At 42.6% G+C, this 12,350-nt stretch overlaps 1 protein-coding gene across 1 annotated transcript; it reads left to right on the top strand.

The window, feature by feature from the left end:
• The first annotated feature begins 2,266 nt into the window (after positions 1 to 2,266).
• phf2 (PHD finger protein 2) lies at positions 2,267 to 11,239 on the top strand. Its single transcript, XM_032549452.1, has 7 exons — positions 2,267 to 2,275; positions 2,478 to 2,590; positions 5,588 to 5,883; positions 7,864 to 7,959; positions 8,029 to 8,138; positions 8,208 to 8,523; positions 9,401 to 11,239. Exons 1-7 carry the CDS (start codon positions 2,267 to 2,269, stop codon positions 9,487 to 9,489), a joined length of 1,029 nt encoding a protein of 342 aa, XP_032405343.1. The 3' UTR covers positions 9,490 to 11,239.
• The last annotated feature ends 1,111 nt before the right edge of the window (positions 11,240 to 12,350 follow it).

Here is a 12,350-nt window from a genome sequence, read left to right as displayed (position 1 = left end):
GTTCTTTTGTTTCATTTGATTATTTTTGTTATATTGTAATTTTCCACTTAGCTTTACATCTTGGTCCGTCTGATGATGTAATTTTTAAATATGAAATGATTGATAATGTGATCAGTTACTTAGTACTTGCTGCCAAATACCTTTTTTACTTTTACTTGAGTAAAAATATGTTGAAGTAGCTCGACATATTTTGTGGTACTCTGGCCACCTGTGAACACTAGATAGACAAGATCATTGGCAAACACCTGGTCTGGTATTTACTTTGGATGGAGCAGCTCCTCTTTCTAGGAATCTGACTGAATTTATGTAGAGAAGAACCGAAAGCCCAGGAAGGAGAGCATCTGTGCTGTTTTCCACCCAATACCCCCTTGCCAAAACCAGATGAAAAACTAACCTAGAAGGAGTAAATTGGAAAAATATCCCAAAAAAGATTTCCCTGAACAACACAATAGAACAATTAAATATGGTTTTCTGATGAGCTCTCTCTTCAGAGACATTATCTGTTAAGGATCTGATAGGTAATAATCGCATTGACTTGTTTTGCCTCACAGAAGCCTGGCTGCAGCAGGGGGATTATTATGATAGCATAAATGAGTCAAACACTTCCTCCATTATTTGATTTTTTTTTTTTTTTTTTTAGATTTCTCAACAAACTTGCTGAAGAGGAGGCGTGGCGACCTGACACATAACGGGTGTGTCGGCGTGACAAGAGTGTAAGCAGCACCGTGGAAAGCGCATAATGGCTAGAGGAATTTATGAAAACGGTTTGCATCTTCCTGATTGTACGTTGAACTGTCAGCATATGCAGTCGAGTTAAACAACATGCTAAAACCCGGTGAAAAAAACAGTCCCATCATTTAGAGGACCTAATATCGTTGAACATTTGTTTAATGGAAAACACACACATGACATACCAGACATTGAACAACCGTTCATGATACCTCCGGCTACATTCAAAGCAACCATTCCTGTTCAATACGCTTTCAAAGTATTCATACAACACCTCAACTACGGTTGATGGCAATAAACTCAAAGCCGGGGGACGAAGAACTCACCCAACACGCTGCAGTCTAGAAAGAGCTCAGCACCATGGAAAATGTGGAGAACACAAACCATGTGAACTTGAAGATCGCATCAGAAATCTGCAAAGAATTTCCTACGTATCCTCTTCCGGAACACACACACACACACACACACACACCCACACCCCCACACACACACATTGCACTTAAAAACGGTCAGGGACTTGGGTTGCTCGTGTCGTTTTGGGATTGTTTATTATTTCTGTCTTCCTTGGTTTCTATTCTTTGAGTAGATCAGCAGTGTTTCTGTTTTCCTTTGCTTCAGTCATTTCTTACTCTAGATTTATTATCTAGTTATTCGAAGTCACCCAGTTTGTGTACTCTCCCTCGACCCCTGTACCAATTTCTGTCTCGCTCTCCTGCCACCCATTTCTAAACACACACACACCCACACGCACACCCACACACATATATACAGTATATATATATATACACAGTTATATATATATATATATATATATATATATATATATATATATATATATATATATATATATGTAACATATATTACATACATTACATACATATATTTCTATCTATCTATCTATCTATCTATCTATCTATCTATCTATCTATCTATCTATATGTAATTGAATTATATAATTCAAAGACCATTTTCATTTGTCTTTGAAAATTAAGACAAATGTAATCATTTATTTGTCTTCAATTTTCCATATTTCATTTAATGACCAAAGCTGGGCCACGCCGCCGAGCCTCAGTGTCCCCGGCGCTCCTTCAGCCTTTCTGCTCCTGCTGATTGATCCTAAAACTCATTCATCAGATCCAGAACCGCTTCCTGACGTAACTTTCCCACTTATTTATTTTACTCCGCCAAAGACGCCGAGCCTACTTTTTTTTTTTTTTTTTTTCCCCTCCGGCTCCCGCTGCGAGCGCCTCGGTGCCGTGCAGTCAGCAGGGGGCATGCACATATAGTTATAATAATAATAAAAAAGAATGCACTTCAGGAAAACCAGCTAAGACGAGCCTCCATCGCTTCGCCCGCCCGCTCCGCAAACGCAAACACGGCTGCGGCGGGGATGGAGCAGCGAGCTTAGCTGCATGTGTCCGGCGGGACTGCCCCTGGCTTTTTTTTCTGGGGAAGATCATATTGGATCATATTGTTTGCAGGACGTTGTTCCTCCTGCAGCCCCCCCAGTCTATCCCGACGTAGTTGTGAATTGAACATGGCGACTGTACCAGTGTATTGCATCTGCAGATTACCTTACGACGTGACCCAGTTTATGATCGAGTGCGATGCTTGCAAGGACTGGTTTCACGGCAGGTAAGGCCGGATGGCTCGTCGAGCTGCTTTCTGTGGCGGTTTGCATTTTGTGGGGGGAACAAACAAAAATGGCGAAGACTCGGCTGCGTTTTTGACAGCTTTGTGGCTCTCAGTCGCCCGAGAGTCGCAACTCTAAGGTGAAGAAGAAGAGCGGAAGTGCCGCAGGGATCCTGGACCTGCTGCAGGCCAGCAAACAAGTGGGCGGGATCGACTACAACACCAACAGGTAGGATAAATACCACCACGTAAAACCGCGCGTGAAGTTGGCCCCCTCGTCTTCTTCAGATCTAACAAAATTGGTGTCAAACGTTTGTGCTGGTTTGTGCAGCAGAACTTTGTTGTTTGCGCCTCTATTATTTTAAAGATATGGTGACATTTCATGACCTCTGAAAACATTTACTATTATCTTTAAAATGATAGAGGCACAAACAAAAAATGTTGCTGCACAAACGCAGCACAAATGTTTGACACCAACAAATTTGGTGTCAAATGTTTGTGCTGCAAAAAATATTAGTTTGTGCCACTATCATTTTAAAGATATCAATAAATGTTTCCAGAGGTCATGAAAGGTCAACCAGCCCCCCCTCTTCCCCCCAACTTCTTCAAATCAGACAAAATTGGTGTCAATCAGCTCGACTACGTTTACGCAGCAAACATTTTCATTTGTGCCGCTTTGGCTTTGAAGACATTAAAAGAAGTTTTAAGGTCAAAAGGTCAATCCCCCTCTCCCCCAACAGTGCTTAAATCAAACAACATTTATGTCAAACATTTGTTCTAAGTTTGTGCAGACAAGAAAAATGTTTCTCTGGAAACTTTTATTAATATCTTTGAGATGTTTGTGCCTTTTGAAGCACAAATATTTGACACCAATTTGGTTTTAAGAAGGCGGGGGGATGGGGGCGGGGCAACTTCACTCAGGTTCACATGAAACCCCCCATTGCCCCACCCTTCTCCTGGGCAGTACCGCATGCACAGCATTAATCTCTTAATGGACCCCCTGAGACCCTCTTTCTTCTCAGCAAATGAATTTCTGGCCTCTTTAATGGGCCGAGTCTCTGACAAACAAACGAGCCGCTCTGTGATCGAATAAAAAAGTTGAGTTTTCTCATTTTTTCTTGGAGCTGAAAGGCAACAGGCGGTTTACAAATACTCCGTCAGCAGTTTGTGTTAAATCAGTGTTTGCATCCCGTCCCACACTAATCTATCAAGGCCTCCAGGGCTCCAGGCGCTTCCTTCTGCCTCACTCTGTTTGCTGTTTCCCTTCACCTCTTGATGGTCTATTTCCACCACACTGAAAGCTACAAATGAGGAATGAAAGAGAGAAACAAAACATTGTTGAAATATGTTCATTTTTCGGAAAGTTTCTGTGCTTTGAACAGGGGCTGAAACGATTACCGGGTATTATCGGGATGTTTGATAGTGGATTTGTCATGTCGGTCGCTGACTGGACTTAATGCGTTTCGTTTATGTTCAGATTCCGACTTCATGTTCAAACCGCATATTTACACGCAGTGCATAAAAAGACATGTAACTGTTATGACTAAAGTTTTTTTTATCTAGTTCCATTAGAATAAAAAAAAAAATCAATTTGCCAAAACAAGAGAGACAGACTGTCATCTTGCATGGCACCGTAAAACACACGTACCGTGTACGTTTTGTTTGGTTGTAGTTTTTTTTTTGTTTGTTTTTTTTACGTTTCAGTCTTAATGTACAGCACTTCGGCCACCCAAGCAGTTTTTGAAATAAAGCTATAGGAATAACATTGATTGATTGATAAGAATTGTCCTCCTTAATGGCAATTGTTCCATTGTTGGTCATATGAAATGATAATAACCAGTCCTGTACCTACATGGTTGTGAATGACCATAATTGGTCATTTCCTTTGACCAATTATGGAATGGTCATAAATGCAAGTCTGAGAACATCATCGCAATCATGAGGGAGGCTGGTGGCAGTATCATCTTGTATCAAGGTGTGGTGTGTGTGTGTGTGTGTGGGTGTGTGGGTGTGCGTGCGTGTGTGTGTGCGGGTGTGTGTGTGTGTGTATGTGTCAGGAAAATGGGGACCATGTGTCAGGAAAATGGTCCCCATTTTCCTGACACATACTACGTTGTGGGGACCCACTGCTCCTCACTGAAAGGAGAGGAGCAGTGTGGGGACCAAAGCCTGGTCCCCACAAGGGGAAACGCTGTTTTTGGGTCAGGGATCAGATTTAGGACTAAGGTGTGAATTGAGTTTTGGTTAGGGTTAGGGTAAGAGTGGGGTTTAGGCTGTAGAAATGAATGGAAGTCAATGGAAAGTCCCCACAAAGACAGCCACACAAACATGTGTGAGTGAAGAAGCCTACACACTCCTCCAGTTCCTCGTCAGAAGCAGAGGTGGGCAGAGTACCAAAAAATTGTACTGAAGTAACACTACTTCAGCATATATTTACTCAAGTAAATGTAAAAGGTAGCCATCTAAGAAACTTTTCAATTAAGAGTAAAAATAAAGTTTACTCAAGTACTGAGTAACTGATCAAATTATCAGTCATTTAATATTTAGAAATTACCTCATCAGACAGACCAAAACATAAATTTTGTTGAAATTATGGTATTTTAAGGACCAAAATGACAATAATTCATATAAGTAACAAAAAATAACAAAATCCGGCAGAAATATGTTTTTTTTTTAATGAATCAGTTTCTATCATTATAAAACTTAAGAAACTTTAACAAAAACTGCAGGTGCGTGTCTCTGTCTGGTGAATTTTTGGTTAAAACATGTTTGTTCTTCATTCAGTGGGTCGAGAATCCAGAAATTTTACCCAAGATAATAATAAAATTACCCAAGTAAAAGTTTTTTGTTTTTAAAAAAAAAAAAAAAAGTTACTCAAATAAATGTAGCTGAGTAAAAGTAGCTAGTTCTGACTCTGATCAGAAGGAATGGGACAAAATTCCAGCAAACTACAGTGACAAGCCTGTTAAAGGAAACCCACAACACAGAACCCAAATCATAGTTTAATCTACTAAACATCTCTCTCTCTCTCTCTCTCATTATTCTCATATTTAACAAACAAAAACAAACATGGTAATAGATCTAAAATTGGAACAGTTTAATACAATTTTATGATATACAGTAAGCAGGTTGCCTGTCTTTTTGTACATCTGGTTTCAGATGGCATTTTTCTTGATGCCAGTTGACATGTAACGGGTTGTTCTGTTCGGCGCTCATTCCCCTGCAGCCAGCCGCCTGCGTCTCCCAGCACACAGGAGGCCATCCAGGGCATGCTGTCCATGGCCAACCTGTCCTCCTCGGAGACCCTGGAGCAGCCGTGGAGCAACAGCCAGTCAAAGAGCAACTCGCACGGCTCGCAGGCGTACAAGAAGAGCGGCGCGGGAGCCGGCGGGAGCAGCAACAGCAAGCGGCCCACCAAGAGGCTCCCGAAGAAACCCCGAAAAAGCAGCAGCATCGAGAGCCTGGACTATGACGACGACGAGCAGGATCACATGGATGCATGTTTCAAAGACTCCGACTACGGTAAGCAGAAGAAAAATGTCCCTCTTTTCACCGACGTAGATTTAAATATGGTGAAATGTTAAAGTTGGCTTTATTTTTGAAAAATCAACACTGCTCTGGGTACTGTGCCGTGCTCTGCGCTCAGGAGGAGTCTCCAGAGAAACTGGAGACGATGCTTCGAAGTAGAGGGAGAGGAAACACTGCAAAAACACAACATCTAGTTTCTAGTGCAAATATTTTAGTGCACTTGAAATAAGACAAACTAACTTATAACATGAAAAAATTACCTTTTTAGCCAAATAATCTGTCAATGGAACTAAAATGGAATTTTTTTCATCAATTTTAAGGAAATTTGGCTGCGTTCACACTGCAACCTGAAATGACCCAATTCCAATTTTTTTGCCTTAACGCAACCTGTATCTGATCTCTTCATGACAGTCTGAACAACACAAGTCGGATTTATTTCGAATGCGACCCAGGCCACTTGGGTGTCCGATTCAAATGTGACCTAACGTCCAGGTCGCAATCATCCGATCTGACCGTCACTGATACTCAACAAATGTCACTATTCTGCTTCATGATACGGGCAAGTGGAAAGAAAAACAACAACCATGACGGACTGTAACGAGGGTTAAGTTGTTAATATGCAGCTCTGGTTGGCAACAACTTCAAAATCGTAAGATGCTCCACTGTTATCATCCATGTTTACTTCCACAAACACTGAGCACTTCTTCTTCTTATGGCGGTTAACAAAACACTGAGAACATTGACGTTATTGCGCCCTCTACTGCGCATGCGGGACACTTCCAGGTCGTTTGCCCACTGGAGATCACATACAGGTTGCATATGTTTGGAAGTATGAACGGTCACGGCAAAAAAAAAAATAATAAAAAAATCCGATTTGACAAAAAATCGGAATTGGGTCACTTAAGGCTGCAGTGTGAAAACGAACTCTGATATTTTGCTGAAAAATAACTTGTTAGTTCCGTCTTATTTCAAGTGTACTAAGATATTTGCACTAGCAACTGGACAAAAATGACTAGTGATTTTACAGTGGGCTGCTTGTGGAGCGAATGACAGCAGCTCTGACGTCAAATTGATATTTTACAACAAAATGCTCAAATAATTACATTCCCTGGTTGAATTTTTTCTTTTGCTGATGCTAACAGGTGCCGCTAAAAACCAAACCGATTCCCGATGAATGGGCCTGTGGCTCTTTTACTTCTTACCTCTTGTAGCCGTTTCATTTGGAGCGGTTGATCGGAGCTAATGTTTATTCTTCTGGGTTGTTTCCAAACGTTCTCCATCGCGTCGCCCGGCTTTCTTTGTGAAGCCCTTCCAAGCGCAGCTGTTTGAACCGAGCGCGCTTGTTAAGAAGCCATTAACACTCGTTGCGAACTGTTGTTTTACTTGCTTTTTGAACTCCTAATTAGAGTCTAATTAGTTGTTCGTAGCACGAACATTCCTGCTGTGTAATCCCGGGGCCGGGCCGGAGCTGCTCTGCCTCTGTAAACAGGCCATTCTTTATCTTGATCACCCAGTTATCAGATATTTAAGTCTAGATTGGGATGATCGTGCCGAGAGCGGGCTGAGAGCGGGAAGCGGCCAACAGCTGGCCAACAGCTGTCCTGCAGGCCACCGCTGGAAATATCTTCCATGTTAGAAAACACAACCGAACGAGGAACCGTCTTGTTTTTCGTTGTTCTTCTTCTTTTTCTTTGTTTGCTGATATTTGTTGTCTTGACAAGCGAAACATTACATTGGCCTGTAACAATGTAATGTTGCAAACCAACATTACATTGCTGGTCTGTAATGTTTGTTCTATGTGCCCTAGTTTGTAGAAAAAAAAAGGAAAAGAGGTGTAGAAAACCTAAAATAAAGTCAACTTTTTAAGTAAAAAAAAAACAAACAAACAATCTACTGAATGGACTTTAGCTGGCGTCCCGTCAGCAGAGCATCACGCTTGTCATGCAGTCACGCGCTGACCTGTTTGGGTTTCAGTGTACCCGTCGTTGGAGTCCGAAGAGGACAATCCCGTTTTCAAATCGAGATCCAAAAAGAGGAAAAGCAGCGACGACACTCCGTACAGCCCGACAGGTAAGCGCCGCGCCGTCGTGCCACTCTTGTAACTCACGCTTCCGAGTCCTAAAAGCGCTGTTGTTGCAGCGCGGGTCGGACCCTCGGTACCTCGGCACGAGCGACCGGCGAGAGAAGGAGCCCGCGTGGCTTCGATCGAAACGGGGCTGGCCGCCGCCGCGGCCAAGCTGTCTCACCAGGTAGGCACCCCGGAGCGCTGGACCAGGCGGACGCGCGGTAAGGGTAACCGCGTGTCATGTGTCCTGCAGGAGGAGCAGCAGAGGACCAAGAAGAAAAAGAAAAGCGGCAAGAAGAAGAGCGCGGCGGCGGAGGAGCCGCCGAAACACTCTCAGGACAGCAGCTCCCCGGACCACAACGCCGACTCGCAGGAAGGCAGCCTGACCGACCACGAGTTCACCACCGGCACCGCCAAGTCCCCGGGCGGGCCGCAGCCCATGGCGCCGGGGATCTTCCTCAGCCAGAGGCGGCCGTCGGTGTCCTCTCCCAACAACAGCACCAACTCCACGAGCACCAACAGCAGCAGCGCCGCCAGGGCGGACCGACTGGGCCCCGCAGACGCCAAAGGTCCGCAACGCAACTTTTGTCCGTTCTGCGTCAGATTAACAAAATGATTCCTGTAACTTTATGAAAAATATTTGTATTTGAGACTTTGCCGGCATGTGTTTGACGGAGCAGCACACCTGAACCGTTTCTACTAGCTTCTCTCTCTTTAGCTATTAACTCATCGGATTGGAACAACCAAAGTGAACTGGTTGTCTAGTGAATAGAATAGAATAAAACAGGAAAATAGAATGGAGCAGAATGGGATATTAATTGACAACTACTCCATCCAAAGTGTTAAATATTAATAGAACAAATATAATTATAAGCGATAAAATTGTATGTATATATATATATAACAACTATGTAAGTCATTCAGATATGACTGAATATAAGTAAATACATAAATAAATAAAATAACAAGCATGCACATGCAAATGTGTTAATCTCTAAATAATCTACGAATGAGTGCAGAGAAAATTAGATTCAAGTTACTCAGAGTTGTTCATTGTAAAATCTTATCAGCTGCAGGCAGAAATGAAATGAAGAGGAATTCAGTCGAGGTCGGACTGCTGAGGATTTCAAACTGGACCCGATCCATGGTGATTCTGGCTCCTAAAACCAAGATTGTTTCACTTCTTATAAGATAATTTACCTATGTTATTATAAAATAATCTGCCAATGGAACTAGAACTTTTTTTCATCAATATTAAGGAACTATTCACTTAAAACAAGCTCATAAACCTTGCTGAAAAGTTACTTGTAAGTTTTCTCTTATTTCAAGTGTACCAAGATATTTTCACTAGAAACTAGACTAAGAATACTTGGTAAAATTCTGTGTTTTTGGTGGTGTAGCTGGACATCCAAACTCATTTCCCGTCGTTTCTCCTTCTCTCCACAGCTAAGCGGCTAAAGAAAGGCATGGCGACGGCCAAACAGAGACTGGGAAAGATCCTAAAGATCCATCGAAACGGAAAGCTCCTCCTGTAGCACGCAGCAGCAGCAGGCCGTTAATGGACTGGGCCGGTTGACCGACTGGCCGGTTGACCGACTGGGCCTCGTCCCAGACTCGCAACCTGCTCACTAACAAAAAGTCAACAAGAGGAGAATTAGGAAAAAATAAAAAAATAAACTGAAACGACGCAGGAGCGGAGGAAAATCATGCATTTTTCAATTTCTAAGAAGAACATCACTCAGATAGGTTTTTGCCTCTACTTATACTTTATAACTTTCAGATATTAAAGTGTACAGAAGCTATTATAAATATTTTTTAAGAGAACATGTCTCATTTTACTACAGCTGTCATTTTATCAGGGGTTGCTCAATAGAAGTACATTGCAGTCATTCCAAGATTTGCGAAAGTATCCCCTGCATGTGTATGAGTTGCATGCGTGCTTCGGGTCGGGGGTCGGCGGAGTAGAGGGGTTCGGGAGGTGTGCGGGGGAGGGAGGGGCTCCTACCCACGGATGCAGCTTATCATTGTCAGACTGAGCCGGAATCTTCCTGGAGCGTCGGATCGGATCAGCACCGACCCCAAGCAGCATTTATGCCTTCACATCCACACTTACCGTTCGCAGAGCACTATCAGCGCCGCCACTTATTTATTCTAGTTCGAGTCGTTAGGTAGGAAAACGGAAACCAACGACTGTAAAGCACAAAGCACACCGAGTCCGGACGTTTCTCCAACGTGAACGTAGGTCGACGCACATCGGCGGACCGGACCAGGGGAACCAGGGAGGTGGGGGGGGGGGAAAAGCGGAGGAACCGGGACGCGACGCGGGAACACGACGATGAGCCTCATCCCTGACAGAGACGCAGTCACACGGGGATACTTTCTCTCTTCCTTTGCTTCCACAGGCAGCACAGCACACTTTCCACTTGTTTCTGTGTTTTTTGTTTTGTTTTAATGGCTCCACTGTATAGAATGTAGCTTTGTACATAGCCTTTTAAGTTTTTGTATCTTTTTTTTTTTTTATTATTTTTTTGCCTCCCACTTAATTCTACATTTTTACTTTTTTTTTGTTATACATATATAATTTAATTTGAAAAGTATCTATGTATGTATATGAATTTCCGATATTGTCCTCCTTTTCCGCCTCTCCGGTCATCAGTGCTGCCTTGGGAAACAACAGAAGGAATTAGCCGACATGTTTATCGTCATATGGCCTTACATACACAAAGCTAACTGTATTGTGATTCTGTTTGAGCGAGAAGTGAAGCTTTGAGGAGAAAAAACTGTAGAAAAGAAGAAAAAAAACAAACAAAGTTTCTATGACCAGCCACTTGTCCGACTTCTAGTATCCTGAAGGTTTCAGAATTATTTTACTAGCACCTTGTGAAGTGTTTCTGTGTCAGTGATGTAATTTATTAATGTTTGTAGCTTTTTTATACTTGTACAATTCTTAAGAGGTTTTGCTTTTGGATATATATCATCAAAGTTGTGAAACGACCCTTTAATTTGTTTGTTTTTTTTCCATGTTGCGGTGCGTGTCGGAGGCGTCGCACTAGAGCTCGCCGGTCGCCCTCCGCCCCGTCCCGCCAGACGTGTGTCACGTGTTCCTGCAGCGGCGTCCATCGCGTCTCCACCGGGACGTTCTCTCTCCTCTCGTCCTCTCAGCAATTACTTTTTTTTTCCCTTTGAGGTTTTTAATTTGTACAGTACATGTGTTGCTTTGTCGTGATTTATTTTTGTATGTCTGACTCATTAAATGCATCCACTGTGCCCCAGCAGTGAATCATACTTGCTCTTACTGTCTTCCTTGCTGTTTCACCTCAGTAATGTTACAGATGTTTGTTTTTTTTTTTTGGTTTGTTTGTTTTTTATACTTGAAGTTTTTTTGTAGTTTGATGTTTTCTGCTTCACTTTCCTAAGATGTGGAATATTTTCAAACTCCAGGAGCTTACAGACATGTTGCTGAGTGATATTGTTGGTGACATGTCTTTCTCCCATACGACTAGCAGTGCAGCAATTTTTGCAGTTTTCTGGCCAGTCGATGATTACCGGTCTTTAAAAAGCCTGACCGGCCGATTCCGATTTTGGCCGATACCAATTTTATTTTTTGTCTGAAGTGCCACTAAATATAGCAAGAAAGTCGGCAACAGTGGGGCGACTATTGTTAACTGCCAACGTGCAGATATGACCTGGTGAGCCGATCTGTGTGTCAGACCTCTAATGAGAGAACAGAAGAGGACAGAGTTCATTTTTAGACCTTTGATAAGATCGGCTTCATATGTAAGTATCGAGCGATCTCCCAAAATTAATGAAATCGGCACCAATAAATCGGCCGGCCAACAAATCGATGCACCCCTAGTTCAGAGGTCGGATCTGTTGCCTGATCAGAGGAACCGTTTTCTCCAAGGTCGTGGTCGGATGCTAAGTATTCCCAGAGTTTGGTTGAAGGGTAATTTGTTTTCTTTGCCGGATACTTGAGAGAATTGTTGAAGGAACAGCTGGATGTCATCTGCATAACAGTTGAGATATTCTGAAGATATTCCAAGTGGGCCCGGAAGACAGCCATGAGTTCCCTCACACGTTAAGACCAGTTGGAGTCTTGACATGTGGTGGTTTATAACTGAGTCTCTAACTCGCAATGAAATCACCAAAATAAATGAATTGAGGCTTGACTCTGACTTAGGATCAAATTCTTAGGATTTGACTTGGATTTAAGAAAAAGTTGCTTTTAAATCTGATTTACATGGAACCTGAAGGCTCTGAAAATAGTTCCAAAGATCTGGACTAAACTATGCAGTTTGCTGATTAAGACGGTGGACTGACAATGTCAAAGGTTTCTAAAACACCTAACGAGACTCAAACGGTATCTTTCACAGTGATTGCAGCCATCATGGTGTCA

This window comes from Xiphophorus hellerii, chromosome 20, assembly GCF_003331165.1.
Source record: "Xiphophorus hellerii strain 12219 chromosome 20, Xiphophorus_hellerii-4.1, whole genome shotgun sequence".
NCBI lineage: Eukaryota > Metazoa > Chordata > Actinopteri > Cyprinodontiformes > Poeciliidae > Xiphophorus > Xiphophorus hellerii.
The sequence above is the reverse complement of the archived record's forward strand: the minus strand, read 5'-3'. Positions and strand labels throughout refer to the sequence as shown.